The 20,214-nt window shown below is 31.2% G+C and overlaps 1 protein-coding gene across 1 annotated transcript; it reads left to right on the forward strand.

Annotated features, from left to right (window-relative positions):
* The first annotated feature begins 2,482 nt into the window (after nt 1-2,482).
* LOC139512715 (guanine nucleotide-binding protein G(s) subunit alpha-like) lies at nt 2,483-14,808 on the forward strand. The gene is made up of 10 exons (XM_071300578.1): nt 2,483-2,597; nt 5,886-6,219; nt 7,373-7,445; nt 8,898-8,952; nt 9,205-9,416; nt 9,887-10,027; nt 11,931-12,110; nt 12,650-12,792; nt 13,051-13,190; nt 13,684-14,808. The coding sequence occupies exons 2-10, from the start codon at nt 6,021-6,023 to the stop codon at nt 13,867-13,869; spliced, it is 1,329 nt and encodes a 442-aa protein (XP_071156679.1). The 5' UTR covers nt 2,483-2,597; nt 5,886-6,020; the 3' UTR covers nt 13,870-14,808.
* The last annotated feature ends 5,406 nt before the right edge of the window (nt 14,809-20,214 follow it).

A 20,214-nucleotide genomic window follows, 5' to 3' on the forward strand; every position in this document is an offset into this window, starting at 1 on the left:
TCGCATGTCATGTGCTACTTTATAACAGAGACTATACTAGATATCTCTTTATCGCCAACTTGTTTAAAGGAAAAATATTTAGTCCCTAAAGCACTGACGAGGACTCAGATTTGGAGATCTGCTTAAAAAAGGGGGTAAAATTAAAGAAGACAGAAACCCAAAATAAGAAATATACCAACAGACAAATTGAGACCGTACAATGTTTTTAAAAATGTTTTCTTAAAATAAAATATGCAGGAAAATTATGTACCATGCCATGTAAAATCAGTTAAATAATTCGGCCTTTAAAATGTAATAAAAAACAATCTTGAATATTTTCTTACTATTGGTTTCATTTGTTTCCGAGTCTCCTGTAGACTTTGTTTTCACATTAAATATCAATCAAATCGGATATATTTTACCCACTGCAGCATTATTGAATGGTAATCCTTCTTGTTTGCCATGTTTTATTTTCCAGGAATGCTATATAATCTCTAATTATTTACATTTTTATTAATCCAAGACATTTAAACGTGACAGATTTTAAAATAGATAATCTTTTGATTCGATTTTTCAGAGAATGGATATGGAATGAAATTTAGTGAGAAAAATTCAATGGAGCGATTTAAACATATTCAGTGGTATATAGCCGTGAGCAAAACAATATATGCAAAATCAGCATGTAAGTGCTAATAACGAGCTTATCACTATTAATAGTAAGTTTCTGTAATAATACGAGAACGATCACAGGAATCAAATCTGGGTATCTCATCACCCTAAATCAAAATATTTCTGAAGAATTTATTTTTTTGACATGATTTAGTAGAGCTTTACTGAGAGTTTTAAAATGAATAGATTAATCTAACTTTTGCTTGCCAAGTAACTTGCATGCGCACAATAGCAAATGATACTCCCCAACTCACTAAAACGAAATGTAGCAACCTTTAAGGTTATTGTGCTTAATCATAACGAAACCTATTGTATTAACGTCCTATCATATATTTGGAAACGAGTGACGACTGAAAATATTTCGGCATTAATTTATGAGGTTCTAATAAATTACATCAATTTTCAGTTGAAATTAGATAAAAATGACATGAGCATTTCGAAATCGTATCTTGAATAAGACTTTTTTATTAGCATTTTATTGAAGAAACGAAAAGAAATCAAGACTAACTTATGCAATAAACAAAATTCATTGAGTACACACCTTTTTCCAAGTCATTTGCCCTTCGTTTATAATTTTTGACCTTTTTATCTTTTAAATTATTCTTTTCTGCTGTGCTGTTGGCTTCGTGTTCTCGATGAACAGACGACAAAACGTTATTTTTATCACGGACATCAAGCCTATGTTTTGCAGAACTGTTCATTTTATCGCTGTCTAATTTTATTTTCTGCATTGCCGGTGTCATTCAGAGTGGTAGTTCTATTCTCTTTCGATAACTTAATGTCCAGGAAGCTTTAAGACGGCGATTGTTCCTTTCCGAACTGCTGGAGATTACCCCTTTTCTGTGGTTTGGTCGTTTTCGCTCCTTCCATTTTCGGTCCCTGTCTTCATTTTGTTACACACTTGTTGGCTCTCGGAGCTGTAAGTACCCAGATGGTGGTTTTGTCCTCAAGGATGTGTAGAATAGCGAAGATGTCGCGGGATAATACGGGGCTGTTGTTGATATGCTAACTGTTATCGACAGTTCAAACACGTCATGTTTTACTATGTGACTTAAAAAAGACATGGGGGTTCAATGGTACCGTGGTTATTTACACATTCATGAACACTTTGTGCATGCTAACAACACATAGATTATATTTTGATTAGTAAAATCAAATGAAATAACAGTTCTGTGGTATCAAAAAACTGTCTGTACCTTAATATGTTAAACAGCCATTTGTTCTAAGTTTTAACTCGTGCTATTCAGAAAAAAATATTGCAGGATTTTCAAATTTTCAAATTAGGTTGTGTTGAATACAACACACATTCCTATTTCTATGTATAACAACGGAATCAAAGGACCATCTTAAATGTATACCCCTCACGAAAAGTAAATTTAAAATATTATTTTACGGCTCACGAATGTTATAATTACGTTGACAAAGAACTTCATACCACGGGGACCCCGAGAACCGACGGTTCTGAAAGACAAAGCTCCTTACTTAATGCAAAACTTGTAAAGGTTTCCAAATACTTAGTTGTAACACAATTAATCTTTATTTCAGCCCAAATTTGAATATGAATATGGTTTCTTAATCTTAGTTTTCTGTTGCATGTTTTGTGAATTTTATTTTGTTATTGGTTCATTTTTTTTATCTCAGACTTCTAGCTGCTAATGTGTTTCATCAAATATTTTGTTATAATCCAGCATTTATAATCACAAGTGAAGAAGGTATAAAAACGCTTTATTATTTTTTTCTTGTTCGTCATTTTAACAAGTAAAATTGCACATCATATAATAAGACTAAGGCCAGTTTAACGTTTACCTGCGCGCATGCGTATTTACAATCTAGTTATCTATTAAGTATGATATTTATGAGGTTTAACTTCATTTTACATGAACTATCAGTAGTGCAATGACTATATATATACATTATTGGATAAATATATCTACGTTTGTTTTACATAGGTAAGTGATTGAAATTAGTTGCATTAGAATAGTTATAATAGGCTTTTTTGGCCATTAGAAATTGGACTATATAAACCACCCTAACTGTGAGTAGACTTTATTTATTTTCTAAAAGTTAACGTACATGGATGCAGGAATGTCCTTGTGCAAACTTAAATTTTGGTATCTATGAATTTATCACATTCAAATATACCATTGAAAGTATTGGGTTTTCTAACGAGTCCAAACCGAAATGTTTAATTTTTTATGAAAAAAAAAAAAATTGAGGAAACTTTATAAATAGGGGATGACTAAAACATGTCTTATCAGAGGATATATATTGGGACACACTGTTTTTTTAATCTTTCAAGTACTGTTTGTTTGATTTTTTTTTCTTTTATCTTATCTGCTTATATTTTAAAATTATGTAATAAAAAGAACACTATTGAATCACAGCACTGAAAAGCTTTTGTCTTGTAATAGTGGAACAGTATCAAGTTATATTAAGATACCATAAAAGTAAGCGATCAAGAAGGAGACTTAACTAAAAAAAACTTATGAAATAAAAATGAAAAAAATATGTGTGATCAACGAATTCTTTATGATGATTTTACAAAAAAAAAAAAAAAACATCAGCTGATAATTGCATAGCTGATTTGTAAGCCAGGGTGTGACTTTTACCTTGAGGTTTCGGCTTATCAATTGCTTTTATATTGACATAAAGGCACAACACTTTTCTCATTTCTATCCAAGGGTCGCACCCGATTATCGTGATCATCGTTCTGTATGTTTCCTGATAACCAACTGGTCTTTAGTCTTTGAAATGAGATTGTTTTCCAGAAAAAAAAGGAATTTCTATCATTCTTTTATTGTGATCTATCCCAAACATTCAATATACATCTTCTACTTAGCAATATTTCAGTTAAAATGCGTAAAAATCTGTTTCAATTAGTCAATTCAGTCTTTTCGTAAGTATACCGTGACAAGGAAAGACAAACATTGGGAGTGCTAAATAACTTTTAAATGATAATAACTCAGGGCGACATTTATAGGTTTGACTTACAATTTATGTTACTTAAATTATATCTAAATATATCTACACTTTACCGATACTTATATTTGAATAAGATATGTCACACTGACAGCTGTTTATGTATAACAAGCATACAACACAACCTGTATTTTAATATTAAGAAATATTACTTTTTACCCATAATGGGCTGTTTCAGAGACATATATACACATGTGTATATATGTCTCTGGTTGTTTTAATAATAAATTATTGAAAAAAGAAATATGTGTTGTAATTTTAGTCAGCATCTGTAGATGATACCATGCAAGGTTCATAACAAATGTATATAAATGTTATACCTATCCAGAGATTCGCTTGTTTTGTCCTTTATATTTTCAGCAGGTGAACATCCACTATTTGAGAAATTGTTAGGTATTTAATGTTTTTGCTGGTTTAAGTAAATAGTACTAAAGACAACGTAGGGGACCAAACGTCATTTAAAAGTGCACCTACTTTACAGGTGCTAAAACCGTGTCTAAACGAATTGGAGCAATATTATAATGGTACTTGAAAACGGTAAAGCTATCAATAAATCTGTATATCAAATTATTTTGACTGCATGTATGTTATTTCTTAAGAAAAAGATATGGAGACGACTAATTTAAGAATTACATTTTCTGTTTCAATGTTTAACTGTACTTATTAAATCGCATGTACCGTTCTGACATTACATTGTTTAACCATCAGGTGATTTGAACGTGGACTTCTATTTCAAGAACTTGATTTTAAATAAAACAAACATTTTCATGACCGAGTTGTAAAAACGTTAACTGACATTTGACAAGTATATCAAAATAAAAATGATATGTTGCGTAATCACATCCCTAAACAGTTGTTTTAAATATACAAAGGTTACATTACATAAATATATGCTATTTTATAAACGGCAATGAACAATTAAAACTGCACGTTCAGTTTTATGTTTTAATACCCATCATTCTTTGCACTTAATGTATACGTATTATATAGATATTCGTTTATCCATTGGAAATTGGATTTTCTTTCGCTTTCGGAATTTCAGAATTTGGTAAATAACTTTGTTTTTAGTTTGCTTTATAATATAAAAAACGCACCTTTAATCTCAAAAGATACATATACACGATCCATACTTAACCAAATCATATGTAACTAAGGTCAGAACATATTTTATCAAATGCAAGTACAATTAAGTGCTCTTGGGAAACCATGATTTTGGAAACCGAATAAATATCTGTTTATGGTATTCTGGTAATTTGTTTTGGGGTTGCTGTCTTATCTCTTTTAATCGATAGAGCAACTTTGTTTCAAGGCCATCTACAAACCTTGTGTCTCCCAGTTCTTTGGTAGCATATGTGTCAGAATTCAATATCCAACATACCTTATTTACTTTTTGTTATGAAGAGTTTAAAATAGGACCTGTTTTTTCAATAAAAATATTTAGGTCCAAAAATTTGCTGATAAGGAAATCAATAAAATCAATGTTTATAACTATAACATTTCCTGATTTAGAATGAAGTATGTTGATGAGAGGTTTTAAATCTATATAACATGTACCTAATGTATGACTGACTACCGTTACAAGTATACATGCATTATAGCTTATGTGATTAATAGAGTGCTTAGTGTTAAATTTGTTACTAATTAAAAAAAGGCACATTATTCGTACGTTGACATCATTTTGACAAAAAATAGAATAGGCCCTATTTAGAATGTAGTCAACATTGTATAACATTTTTTAAAAGTCACGTAGAGCACTAAAACACACATTTTTGCAGGTGTAATGAGCATATTTATTACAAAACGTTTTGTACAAACTATATATTATTTTGATAAATAACTTGACACGGTTTGTTCTTACTACGTTTGATGTAACATTAAGGGAAAATAACCTGGAATGAGAAAAAAACAACCAACAGTATGATGAAAAGAATAGTTTCATATCAGTTTATTGTACCGTCTGGTTAAAGTCAGAATTTATCACATTAAATACTGATTCAGCTACTGTGAAATATTGCAAACATAAATAGAAGAAGATACGAATTATATAAAATTTCGTTTCATCAACATCTACCAAAGACTCTGCTTAAATTTGTTCGTACTTGAATATCCTTCGAAAGGTTTATTGAGTGTGAACAGACACCAGATTTAATCAATTTACGAACTTGAATAAATGTTTATATAAACTGTACTTTAAGATCTTGTATATCTTTGTATGTATAACTTCAGTGCTTTATATTTACCTGTTTATTTTCTTTCAGACAATGAGAGTTATGGTTAGTGAATAGTGAAACTGACAAAAGAAGCTAATATTTGGAAATTCTATAACAATACAAACGAATTATCAATTCGGTTTAAAAAAAACTTATAGGATATTAAAGTGTTATATGTAATTTATGGTTGACTCTACACAACGAGCTTTCATAAAGACAATGGATGTAATGTCATGCTTTGGTCGAAGTTGTGATGAACATTTTAGACATTATATTAATCCAGATGAAGCAAAAAGAGCGAAACAACGTGACAAAGAAGTAACACGTATACTGAAAGACCACCATAAACAAGAACTGAAGAAATTGAAAATACTTTTATTAGGTAAGTTCTCGTAGAAGTGCCAAGCATAGATACAAATTATTTAAGATATTCGTGTCATTGGTTTAATACTTATATCTTAAACATTATTTCATGAAGGGGAAACAATTGGTTTCAGGTGAGACGTCAGTCTGTGATTCTAAATTTGAATCGCCTTACAAAACATGGCAAGGCAACCATTTTTTTGACACAATGCGGTCACTAACTGGTTTGTTCCTATATGTTAATATGAAAATCTTCTGAATATGTCCTATTAAACCAAAGAATGAATGCAACACCAATCTATATGTCAACACAGTGGTTATTTATTCTTTGATACACCATTCTTAATAGATGACGAAAATAGAGGATAAAAATGTGTACAATAATGGAACTATATAACATAAGCGAGACTTGAAAAAGTTGAAAACAAATATTCTGTCAGATAACAATCCTCCTGCCCTTCTACTTATAATATCAAATGTTCGTCCCCTCATGTTTTATTGAGTTGAAAGAGATACTTTTTAAATTCACAAAATCAACATAGAATTTAAGTGATTTGGTAAACAACTAACCAATGCAATAAAACTAGGTCACTTTAAAATCTTTAAGTACGAGGTGAACGGGTCCATAATGAAAACAAAAATATAAACAGTTTAGGTTTTGCTTTATTTCACGGCACCTTTACGTCAAAGATGACGTCAAAATGTTAACAAGCACTTGTAATTTTCTAGCCAACCATCTTTGTAATTGGATGTGTGTGGTAAACAAAATTTGTAGTATTCTTCTTCAAATATTTGTTTTGATTAAGATAAACCACTTTCACTCATTTTAAATACAGATAACATTCGTGTAACATTTAAACAATATTATGACGTTACACCAGTAAGCAATGCTTTGAATTGAATGTGAGTTACCTGACAGTATTTATAATAATTTTCCTGAGGATCTCTAAGAGGAGTATGTATGCACTTATGCAACAGGATATTTCTAGATAAATGACAAAGATTAGAGTATAAATTTACACGTGACGGGAATTATATCTGCGACCTCGTAGATAGTCTATTATAATTCAGTAAAAGGTAATTATTTCGTAAAAGTACAGTTGAAGTAGATGCCATAAGCTCCAAGCAAAGTTTAAAGTAGACAAGATATATACATTGTTCTATATTTTCAGGTACTGGTGAATCTGGTAAAAGTACAATCACAAAACAGATGAAAATAATACACATAAATGGCTTCGATATGCAGTAAGTACACTTTACACAACTAAAATAGACGTATAAAAATGTCCTTCAAATGATTAAAAAACTTTTATTAATTAAACATAATGACAATGAAAGTACTGTTAATATGACATATATTACACACCCAAACAAGATATATACAACACCTACACTCAAGTATATAAAATAGTTACCAAAGGTACCAGGATTATAAATTAGTACGCCAGACGCGCGTTTCGAATAAAACATATGTACTGCTAAAGTATACAGCACATAACACATGAGCATCAAGCATGTGTGTCACACTTTTTCCTTCAACTTTACCCTAAACATGTACTTTAGGATGAAATGCCTGGTCCTCGAGACATTAAGTCTACAGTATACAATTAAGGAAACTAACATTGAAGTTTGTATGTACTATTAGGGGTAATCAACCAATTCCGAATGTAAACATGAACCTGACGGTAGCTTCCTTGTACTCTCGGTAAAAGTGATTGTTTTTCTGTACCAACCAAACCTATCTCAACATCAACAACACCCTAATAGAAAATTACAAATATTTTAGTATTTTAATTATGGCCAGCAGTTTATCAAAGCACCCTGAGTAAGGTAATAAAACAGAAATTAAATAAACAAATTAACTGCTACAAACTGCTTGCCTGTTTCTTTATGCAAAATAAAAAAAAAAAAGAAACTCAAATTATGTGCTCTTTTCGGCATTCACATACTTTGTTACACGTGTGTCAAGGGGATAAAATATCAATTCATATAAATTGCAAGTTGACATAAAAGATCAACCACACATACTGGCTGAATTAAAATATACGAGTCACCGGACAACATATCATATATATGGAAGTTTTTAACTACATTGACTCGCTATACAGCCCTGCACGGTCGGTCAGCATATCAATCCACAAATGCACTTAGATATAAGAAGCCATCAACCACATATATTGGTCAAATAAGAATATATAAAGTATATATGAGTCACCGAACAATGATACGAATCCATGAATGCACGTTAACATAAGAGATTAACCACACATACTGGACGAATTAGAAAATACGAGTCACCAGCCAACATATTAATCACTTATTATATAAATGCGTGTATCTTTTCTGTTTTATTAGGGGACGGGATCAGACATTTCATTCTCTATTCCAGAAATTACAATTAATTTATTCTGTAAAATTTGTAATTGAAATACAAGTATATAATAGGATTTGCCAACATCAAAGAATCAATTGCTATTGTTCAATCATAATATGGAGCTTTTACACTAATAAGAAAATCCAATCTAATTTTTCAATGATATCTTTGATATAAGACAATATTAACCAAAACATGGTGTGTACAACTAGAAATGAGAGGTCTAGCTAATATTGACCAATGGTCGTTGATGTTAGCAGTAGAAATATCTGTGATAATACCGAGTTTATATACACATCCTGTACTGTAATTTTGTTTTTCAGAGAAAAAATCGAGAAGATAGCCGATATTAAGAGAAATATTAAAGAATCTATCGTGGTAAGTTATTTGCACTATAATGGTCAAATCTGAAACAAAACCGATGACAAACTATTTAAAAAATGCAACCTTTACATCAGTCAGTAATAGAATATTCTTAAACTATTTGTTCAAAGAGTTAAAAGACAAGTTAGATGTTCTAGGAACTGCAGTCAACGTTAGAGTTTTATCATTTTCACTTTGCTTTTATAATAATTTTTATATATAATATACAGTTTTTGTTCATCAACACATGTTTATTTTACCTTTCAGGTGTTAGTATTAGCCATGCAACAATTAGGAATCTCATTATGCAGTAAAGAAAGTTACACAAGTTTGGAGTTTATGCTGAAGGAAGCAGGAAACCCCATGATTCAACACACGAAAGAATTTGCAACACACGTTCGACAACTCTGGTCAGATCCAGGTGTACAAGAATGTTTCAGTCGATCTCATGAATTCCAGTTAATAGATTGTGCGCAATAGTAAGTTTCTGTATATATATATATATATCACCGGTATAATCTGGTATGTTAGTGTTTTACCGTTTATCTGGACAGTAAACTACAAGATCAGTATCCCTTTGAAGTATATTTTATTGTATAACTACACATAATAAACAGAAAGAGAATGTTACTTGCTTAGAGCTGATGTTGCTATTTTTGGTATATTCCTTGCTTCAATAGTAGTATTCGCTATTCAAGTTATATGATATATGAGTTTGTATTTTATAAACAAAAGTATGTTTTTAGAGATCTTTTGTATCGTATCGTTCATGTCCGTAAAGAAACGCAATTTGAATCAGGTGTTTGGAAATAACTGCTTAGTTTCTTATACAATTATTTTATCAAATTTCCAAATCATTTTTCTCTAGTTCATTTATTAGATGTACTTCTGTCACCCAAGAAAAGTTAATGTCTTATATAATAATCATAACTTTTTGTTTGTTTTTCAGTTTTCTTGATAAAGTAGAAGAAGTGTATAATGACGACTATGTTCCCTCAGATCAAGATATTTTGCGGTGTCGAGTGGTGACAACTGCTATACAGAACATTGAATTCAATGTTCCTGATGGTGGAAACCAAGTTAGATTCAGGTAAGTTATAAAAAATACAGCTGTATAGTAAAATATGATAACATTTAATCAGTAGAATCGTTTTCCCAATTTGAATTTTTCTTTTTCGTCAGTTTCTGTAATTCTCAAATTTATTTCCATTTAGTTTTTCCATTCTTACCTTTCCCAATAATTCTCGACAAATTTCGAATTGTTTCCCTGTTTCTGTATGTTTCATCAGTCTTGTTTCTTTTCTATAAACTGTCTAAACTTTGTCAATAGAATGTATTAAGACAAATAAACATGCTCAGAGTAACAAATGATTAACGAAAACAAATGCTTTCAAAAAACTATAAAATTGAGAATGGAAATGGGGATTGTGCCAAAGAGACAACAACCCGACCATAGAGCAGACAACAGCAGAAGGTCACCATCAGGTCTTCAATGCAACGAGAAATTCTCGCACCCGGAGTCGTCCTTCAGCTGACCCCTAAACAAATATATATTGGTTCAGTGATAATGAACACCATATTGTACACAAGAAACTAAAATTTAAAATAATACAAGACTAACAAAGGCCAGAGGCTCCTGACTTGGGACAGGGCGCAAAAATGCGGCGGGTTAAACATGTTTGTGAGATCTCAACCCTCCCCCTATACCTCTAGCTAATGCAGCAAAGTAACCGTATAACAATACGCACATTAAAATTCAGTTCAAGAGAAGTCCGAGTCTGATGTCAGAAGATGTAACCAAAGGAAATAAACAAAATGACAATAATACATAAATAACATCAGACTACTAGCAGTTAACTGACATGCCAGCTCCGGACTTCAATTAAACTGATTGAAAAATTATGTCTTCATCATATGAATATCAGGCCCAATCCTCCCTGTGAGGGGTTTAGTATCATACCATCATAACATATATGAAGAACATAACCCGTGTCATGCCAACAACTGGTTTATTAATAATAAATGTGTTTAGTTCCGATGCAAAGACCCTATAAGATAATCAATATTAACGCCAAAATATGCAATCTTTAATGACCTGACAACAGTATCGTAACTATATCCCTTCTTAATAAGTCTATTTAAAGGTTTTGTTATCTTCTGAGGTGAATACTGACATATTTGTGCTTTATAAAGAATATTTCCATAAAATATTGGATGTGAAATACCTGAACATATAAGAAGTCTGCATGTTGAGCTATATTTACGAATGATGTCCTTATACCGATGATAAAATTTAGTAAATGTTTTGACTAGTTTGTGATATCGAAAACCCTGGTGTAATAATTTTTCAGTAATACATAAATTTTTCTCGTTAAAATCTAAAACATTGTTACATACACGAGCGAATCGTACAAGTTGAGATATATAAACACCGTAAGATGGTGACAAGGGAACGTCACCATCTAAAAATGGATAATTAACGATAGGAAATGAGAAATCATCTCTTTTATCATAAATTTTAGTGTTAAGCTTTCCGTTAATGGTATATATATCAAGATCGAGGAAAGGGCAGTGGTCATTGTTAGTATTAGCTTTATTTAAAGTAAGTTCAACAGGATAAATTTCTTTAGTATACATACTGAAGTCGTCATTATTGAGAGCTAAAATATCATCCAAATATCTAAAAGTATTATTAAATTTGTGTATCAGATATTGTTTCGATGGGTCTTTGCTGATTTTTGTCATAAATTGTAACTCATAGCAATACAAAAACAGGTCCGCAATAAGTGGTGCACAGTTAGTCCCCATTGGAATTCCGATAACCTGACGATATACGGAATCTCCAAAGCGAACAAAAATGTTATCTAGTTAAAATTCAAGGGCAGATAAAGTATCAAAGTATGTCCAATTGACATAGTTGTTTTGTTTATTGCTACTATGTATTAATGAATAATAGTCTATGTTTTGTACTAAACCAATTTTAATTTCTACAGTGTATTCGATGTTGGTGGTCAGCAAGGAGAAAGAAAAAAGTGGATACAAGTGTTTGACAGCGTTGCTGTAATTCTATTCATGGTCGATTGTGGTAGCTTTGATACAACATTAAGAGAAGACCCAACCAAAAACAGACTACTAGAAGCATTAGAAATATTCGAACAAGTTTGGAAAAACAGGTAAATAAAACTATCTGATGAAAGGCTACAAATAATTTTTATTGCATTTGCACGTACAATATATTCTACTTAATTAATAAGGACTATTAAGGTAAATGATCTCAATTGCTTCCATAAATTACAACAATAAACCACAAAAGCCCGAGGAAGTGAAATATAAATAGATTTGACATAGTATTAAAAAATTCGTTTGATCAATAATAATGGTTAATACTTAGTCTACCTTTAGTATGAAAGTGAGTAATAAATAAGGGAAGTCGGTGCAAATATTTGTGCTAAATTGTCAGTAAAATATAATGACTAACTTGAATGACATAAATTTGTTACATGTTGTTTATTTCAATATTACTACCATTTTTACAACATTATTAACCGATTTATATCATTTCACAATGAGTCAAATAAGATCGTATTTTCGCCCAATGTTCCGTTTTCTCTCACTACGATATAATACAGTTATTTTGATAAGCTTGATTAAAATTTACATTACACCATTATGCTAAACAATTGTAATTTTAAGTGTTGTTTTTAATAAACAGGTTCTTGCGGAATGTCTCAGTTCTTCTCTTCCTGAATAAAATAGACGTCCTAGCAGAGAAGGTCGCCAAAGGTCGTTGTATTGCCGAACTTGTGAAGAAATATCCACACATCTTCCCAGATTTCGACTCATTTACTGCTTCAAGTGAGTTTATATTAATATTATAATATCAAACATAAGAAAAGTGGCTAGTTGTAAATGGTAATTACAAATAGGAAGCGAGATGTTATATGAACAACATCATATATAATGAAATCCTAAAAATAACAGTTTATTAAATCTGCAATTTTTTGTATATTTTTTTTTCGATTGATATTCTGATAAATTATTTTTTTAATATCAAGAAATTTTTATTATGAAAAGGCAAAACATAAATTATATTCCATGTACTTATTTTTACAGACAATGAAAAAAATGAATTCCTAGATTCATTTTCTACGACAGAGGAAAAGGAAAAGAAAAAGAAAGGGAGAAGTAATTCAAGACCAGATTTACATCCAGATGTCGTAAAAACAGCTGTTTATATAAAACATCTATTTATGGTAAGAACAAGTGGTTTATTCACGTATAATATAACAACATACTTTTACCAGATGTTAAAATGTTAAGGTTACGAATTAATCGAATATTTTGTCTTTAACGCCTTCAAAGGACTACATTCTTTTTCGCAATTGAAATGTATTCTATAAATACAAAATAAGAATCTTTCATCAATTTAGCGTTTATAAAAGTCATGAAATACTCAAAGTTAACACCTATAATTCAATATGCAAGGTTGAAATAAAATCTACTTACAATCACTGTTTTGTTTTTAACACGATTATAAAGTAACAGGTTAAATTTAACACCACATCATAAACTGGAACAGAAGACACAAGAAACAAACAAATTATAAGAAATTCATATACAACCAATATCTGGCAATTTTGCGTATCCAATTCCGAATTTAAAAAAAAAACAACGCTCTGAATAGTTGATATATGGGTGTGGCCTATTCGTATAAAAGAATTTGCATAATATAAATTTATTTTACAGAAAATTGTCAAAGGTGAAATAAATCTCCAACACAGATCAACAAAACAAGACAAAGAATGGCACACGCATCATAGTTGTGAATATTATTATACTTGTGCAGTGGACACTAATAACATCCAAAGAGTTCTGAATGGTTGCCGGACGTTGATCATTCGGAAACACTTGGAACGTTTTGGAATTATCTAAGAATCTCCGATGACTATTGAAAATGTTGGTGCTACAATTTATATTTACACTTGTGCAATATTTTTTTTAATGAAATTCAACGAAGTGTGTCTCATCAGTCATATAGCTTGCATAATATTATGTAATATAGTGAGTCGAACTTATAAATAGTCGAACTGCAAACTACACATTAGATGCCATAGAGAAAAGTGCTATTATACATTGTGATATTTTTATGAACAGTGATAATGTCAGTTTATGTCTGTCTATTGTGTACATGCATTGTGTAAAGAAAGAGAGGGAAAATAGTGAGAGAGATAGAGAGGGAGAAAGTGAGAGGGAAAAGTGAGAGAAAGAGAGGGAAAAAATGAGAGAGACATCTATAGAGAGATAGAACATTTTTATTTATTAATATATTTACATATGGTTGTTTGTTTTCACATTTTTGAACATGTGTATTGTTTTAGTATATTATTTATCGCATCATTTATTCAACTTATACTTTCCTAGTTGTCTTATTACTACAAAAGGGTATTCACTGAAGTATTAGTCATAAGACTTAATACATTTTGCTTAAATGAAAAGGAAGAGGGTTTTCCAATTGAAACCAGAACATCAAACATATTATAAGTATAATGTGTCATTAACACACATGTGTTGATGACTCATATTACTGGGTATGTCTTATTCAAGATTCCTCCGCCACTAAGAATTATGAATTGTTGTAAACTTAAAGGAAAAAAAAAAAAACTAAAGCGACTGGAAAAGAAACAATAACCCACATGTTATACATAGGAACGTATTATCTTGTGAACAAATAGAAAATATAGTTAAATACCATTAGAATATCCTACTTCAGTCTAGATTATCTTTTTTGAAATTGTTATTTCTTTTTATCATTCCTGTATGTTTTAGTTGTTATAAATTGACATATTGAAATAAAACTGAATATTAATGAAATCTTTTTTTTAACGCCAACAACAAACACACACAGACAATTAAAAGCGTATCACAAATATATCTTATTTTGTAACAAAATATAAGCGAAATATGCAATTACTTTCGAATATACAATCAGCAAAAAACACACATACACTATTAAATAGATATGTATGACAATTGAAACAATAAAATTATCGAACTCCAAAAAAATATTCAAATAGTAAAATCGGATACGAAATGCAAAAAATCAAAAGTTCAAACACATAAAACGAATGGAAAACAACTGGCCTATTCTATACTGAAACATTATTACACCAGCGTTTTCGATATAACAAACTTGTCAAAACATTTACTAAATTTTATCATCGATACAAGGACATCATCCGTACATATAAATCAACATGCAGATATCTTATACGATCAGGTATTTCACTCCCAATCTTTTATGGTAATATTCTTTACAAAGCACAAAAACTTCGGCATTCACCTCAAAAGCTAACTAAATCTTCAAACATAATTATTCAGAAGGGATATAGTTACGATACTGTTGTCAGGTCATTAAAAATGGCATATTTTGGTATTAATGTTAATTCACCCATAGGATCTTTGCATGGGAATTAAAACCAGTTGTTAGCATGATACGAGTTATGTTCTTCTCGTATCTGTTATGATGGTATGATACTGAACTCTGAACGCGATGAATTTCGTTAATTTTCATATGATGAAGACATAACCTTTCAATCCGTTTGATTGAAGTCTAAATCTGGTATGTGAAAAGTAAATTTAAAAAATAGTTAACTCCGAGGAAAATCTCTAATCAATCGGCAAAATCTAAAGCTCAAACACAACAAACGAATTGATAACAACTGTCATATTCCTGAGTATCTGCTAAGTAGTCCTTTTTTAATTAATGTATCATTGTTATTTTGAATAGTTTATTTTTGTAACCTATTCTGACACCGTACTCGGGCTTCTTTTAAACTGAGTTTTACTATGCGTTTTGCTGTGTGTGTTTTTTTTCTATATTAGACAGAAATATAGGGGCGGTTAGAGATCTCACTAAACATGTTTAACAGGGCCTCAAATTTTGCGCCTGTCCCAAGTCAGGAGCCTCTGACCTTTGTTAGTCTTGTATGATTTTTAATTTTAGTTCATTTTTATGTTTTTGGAGTTTTGTATCACGTCCATCTTCACTGAACTAGCACATACTTTTGTTTAGGTAGCACTCCACAGTTAGAAAATCAGATTAAAATTGACCACAAAAAGTTTAATCATCTTCTATTCCTGGCTTTCTAATACATCAAGCTAACTGTTGTGTCATATATGTGCATGCATATGTAGCTAATAGTATCTTCAATAGATCTGATTTCCAAAAAATTAAAGGGTGAAATATATAAAGTTATTTTTTTTGTGTATTCATGACAACATTCAGCGTTTATTTACTATAAATATTGAAAAAGGGGGATGACCATGTCACATATTCCCCAAAATTTTGTTCAAACTAGAATTTCAATGTCTTTCAGTGAGAACATTCTGAAACTCTTGACACTAATCTATCAAATGTTCAAATAAAAAATCAGTGTCTTTCGCCTCATTTTTTGGTAAAATTTCGTAAAAATAACGTGATATTTTTTGACATAACCCTGATTTATCTTTTTCTGCTCACATACTGCTGACGTTTTATACGATCCAGTTGTGTGACAGACAATGTGTGGTTCTGTTGTGCTGTTTTTATGAGGTTCCTAGGTTGTTTTACGTGTTTGTTTTTATTCTGCGGTATGTCAGCTCTTCGGTGTTGACATTGATATCAATTATGTGGTCATCTTTATAACTGTTTGCAAAAGTATGAAATATTCTAAATACTAAGGACTTTCTTATCCCAGGCATATTTAACCTTAGCCGTATTAGGCACAACTTTTTGGAATTTTGGATTATCAATGCTCTTCAAATTTGTTCTTGTTTGGATTTATTACTATTTTGATCTGAGCGTCACTGATGAGTCTTATTTAGAGGAAACGCGCGTCTGGCGTATTAAATTATAAGCCTGGTACCGTTAACTATCAGCATGTCGAAAATACTATTGTACTGTTATTTGTATTTCCGTGTCCTGAATGTTCTTGCAATTATTTGTACTGTAGTCTTGTCATGTAATGTTGTCATTTTAGTGTTATATTTAACATTGCCATAAAAGCGCGAGGTTTGGCTAGCCACACAACTAGTTTCAACCCACCATTATTTCTTAAAATGTAAGTTATCAAATAGTTCGTTTCACTGTGTGTTGCATAGTCCTTTGTTTTTTTGTTGCACTATAGTGTTTATGTTGTTTTCCTCTAATAGTTGATGTGATTCCCTCGGTTTTAGTTTGTAACCCGGATTTGTTTTCTCTCAATCAATTTATGACTTTCGAAAAGCAGTATACCCCTGTTGCCTTTATTCATAAACGGGAACGTGTATATTAGTACGACATTCTGATTTATGTAGTATAAAATCAAAACGTTTGTTTTTGGTCTTTGTCAGTTTACTATCAACTACAACAACTGCTTCTTTGTCAAATTCAATTGTAAATTTGTTTGGACTTTTAGTGAGTTGCGTTGTATGTCTCTGATTTACTCTTACATAGTTTCAGCTGCTTGGTTTAAATAATTGTCACATCAACAATTATTCTTGTTTGGGTTGCTCATTTAATTTTGTCAATAAAGCGGAATTACTGTAGAAACAATCGTCTTTCAAGAGGGGGGGGGGGGTCGGAGATATTTCATCTATTAAACCAGTTTATCCCCGGCTTAGTATATATCTAGGATTTTGATTGGTTAACGCACGTCGTTACAAAACCCATAGCCCCTGGGTGTTGCTAACCCATATCCTCGGACGTTGCTAACCATTATCCCGGAGAACTTCACACAAGTTTTCCTTAGTTCCATGATTGCTCCTTGTGAAATATTGAATTCTGTAGATTATCCATGATGTTTGTAATTAAATATTTAATTCATTAACGATTTTGTCCTATTATGCCGATCATTTACACTCATTTCATTAAATGCATCACTTGACTGCCACATTTTCAAGGAATGGGACTACTGACCTAGCTATGCAAATGACCCACGTTGACGTCACACCATCTATGACGTAACTCTCACAACATTGAGCGCCAAATTTGACTCAATTCATTTTCTCTGTCCCCGCATTAAAAACGTCTTATATTTGACTACCTGTAGGGTTCTACCAAAGGTAGTACCCTACACCCCGTAGAAACTATGTAAAATTTCCAAATTTCAATAAAACTTTTTTAGATAATGAAAAAAACGTTGTTTTCACGTTACACTTTGTACCCGAATTTCCATAAAACTCGCCCGATTCGGACTAAGACCGGGGATAAATTCGTTATCTACGTTCATATCCGTAGATATGGATATTTTAACACCCTTCAATACCCTGTACACCCTTCGGCTACGCCTCACGGTGTACTTGGGTACTTCAGGGTGTTAAAATATCCATATCTACGGATATGAACGTAGATAACTTATATTAAACCCTCATTTTCTTTGGTAATAAACGCATCATAGATATCAGGATTAAAATTTTATACATACGCCAGATCCGCGTTTCGTCTACAAAAGACTCATCAGTGACGCTCGAATAAAAACATGTTTAAAAGGCCAAATGGAGTACGAAGTTGAAGAGCATTGAGGACCAAAAATTCCTAAAAGTTTTGCACATACAGCTTAGGTAATCTATTATGGAGTAGGAAAGCCTTACTATTTTAAAAATTTAAAGTTTTGTTAACAGTAAATTTATTATTATGAACATATCAATGATCACTCAAGTCAACACAGAAGTGCTGACTACTGGGCTGATGATACCCTCGGGGAAATAAATCTCTATCAGCAGTGGCATCGACCCAGTGGTTGTAAATAAACTCATAAATGGTTGAATCATCTCAGAAATATGACAGTTGTTTTTTTTCGTCGTTCCGTTAGTAGACAAAGTTAAAAAAAAATGATTTGTCAGGTTTTTTGGACTTCCGCCTTTTTGAACTTAGATCGGTATTTTTGGTAGCAATTATTTTGCGAGTATTACATTTGGACCGGACCGGTTTATACATGTATCTCCTTCAAAAAGGTAATATATTTATTCCTTGTTGATATACCAACTATAATAATTAAGCGATTCCTTTCATAAAGAAACACATAGATACCAAAGGAGCAATAACAAATTCTAGTCAAAGAAGAAATAAGAACACTATGACATTTGCTAAAAAAATAACTAGAATTTTAATGCTCCTCAAACGATCATCAGTCGTAATAATAAAATGTTAATCCTGCTTTATGATTTATATGCCTTAATCGGATTGATAGTTATATACATATATTCAACATTTAGTCATATTCAAAATCCTGACTCTAGAATCTTAATTAAGCAGCTTGTTTGTTTGCAGTAATCCTCCATGTAACAATTATCAGGAGATTCGTATAACCTTACTGATAGATATAAAATGAAGGCTATAGATACACTTCATCTATTGCACTGATAGATATAAAATGAAGGCTATAGATACACTTCATCTATTGCTTCACGCTTCTATACATATTCTTTGTATATTTTTACTTTAAATGTAATCTTTAATATTCAAACTTGTTTGCTTCGAGAACACCAACGGTCGAAATGCGTTTCTGTATAATTAGTACAGTTAATTATGATTTTATATAGAAAAAATGGAGTCAGATCTCAATTTATTTCAGCAAAAGAAAAAATCTATCAATTTTACATAGAGTAAGGAATATGATAGTTGTTTTCCATTCTTTTGTTGGGTTTAACTTTAAATTTGATTGGTCAATTGAACTTTTCGCTTTGAAAATGTAAAAAAATCGTTGTAACTACAACGAAATAACGTTTTCGTTTGTTTGTCACGTTACTAAAGTATATAAAAACTCATCAGAGATATAACTGATTCATGATAACAGAATTGGGAATATATGTAACTATTTTTTTTATAAAATTCACTCTAACGACACTTAATAAGAAATCCTAAACAATCATATGTGAATTTTTCTCCTATCATTCCAAACGATATCGAAATTAGATGTGTCCTTTAAAATCTATTGCTTTTCAAGAAGAATGTAAAGATGCTGGCATTGTCCATTAACTTAACCTTCTGCTATATACTAGAAGATGAAGTTCGCTGATTAAAGCTTGGTGGCTTTTTTATTCGGATTTACACCGTTGTATTTTAAATAAGATACCACAGTTACATTTAATTTATATTTATATTGACTTACATCTGGAAATTGACAAAGAAGGTTCCGTTGAGAACTTAACTCTACGGTTAAAGTAATATTGTGCAAATAGTATTCTCTTAACAATCATGCATCGCCAATTCCATAGGTATAAGGGTTCATATATCTGTTGATGCGATATTCAGGTTCT

This window comes from Mytilus edulis, chromosome 2, assembly GCF_963676685.1.
Source record: "Mytilus edulis chromosome 2, xbMytEdul2.2, whole genome shotgun sequence".
Taxonomy (NCBI): Eukaryota; Metazoa; Mollusca; class Bivalvia; order Mytilida; family Mytilidae; genus Mytilus; species Mytilus edulis.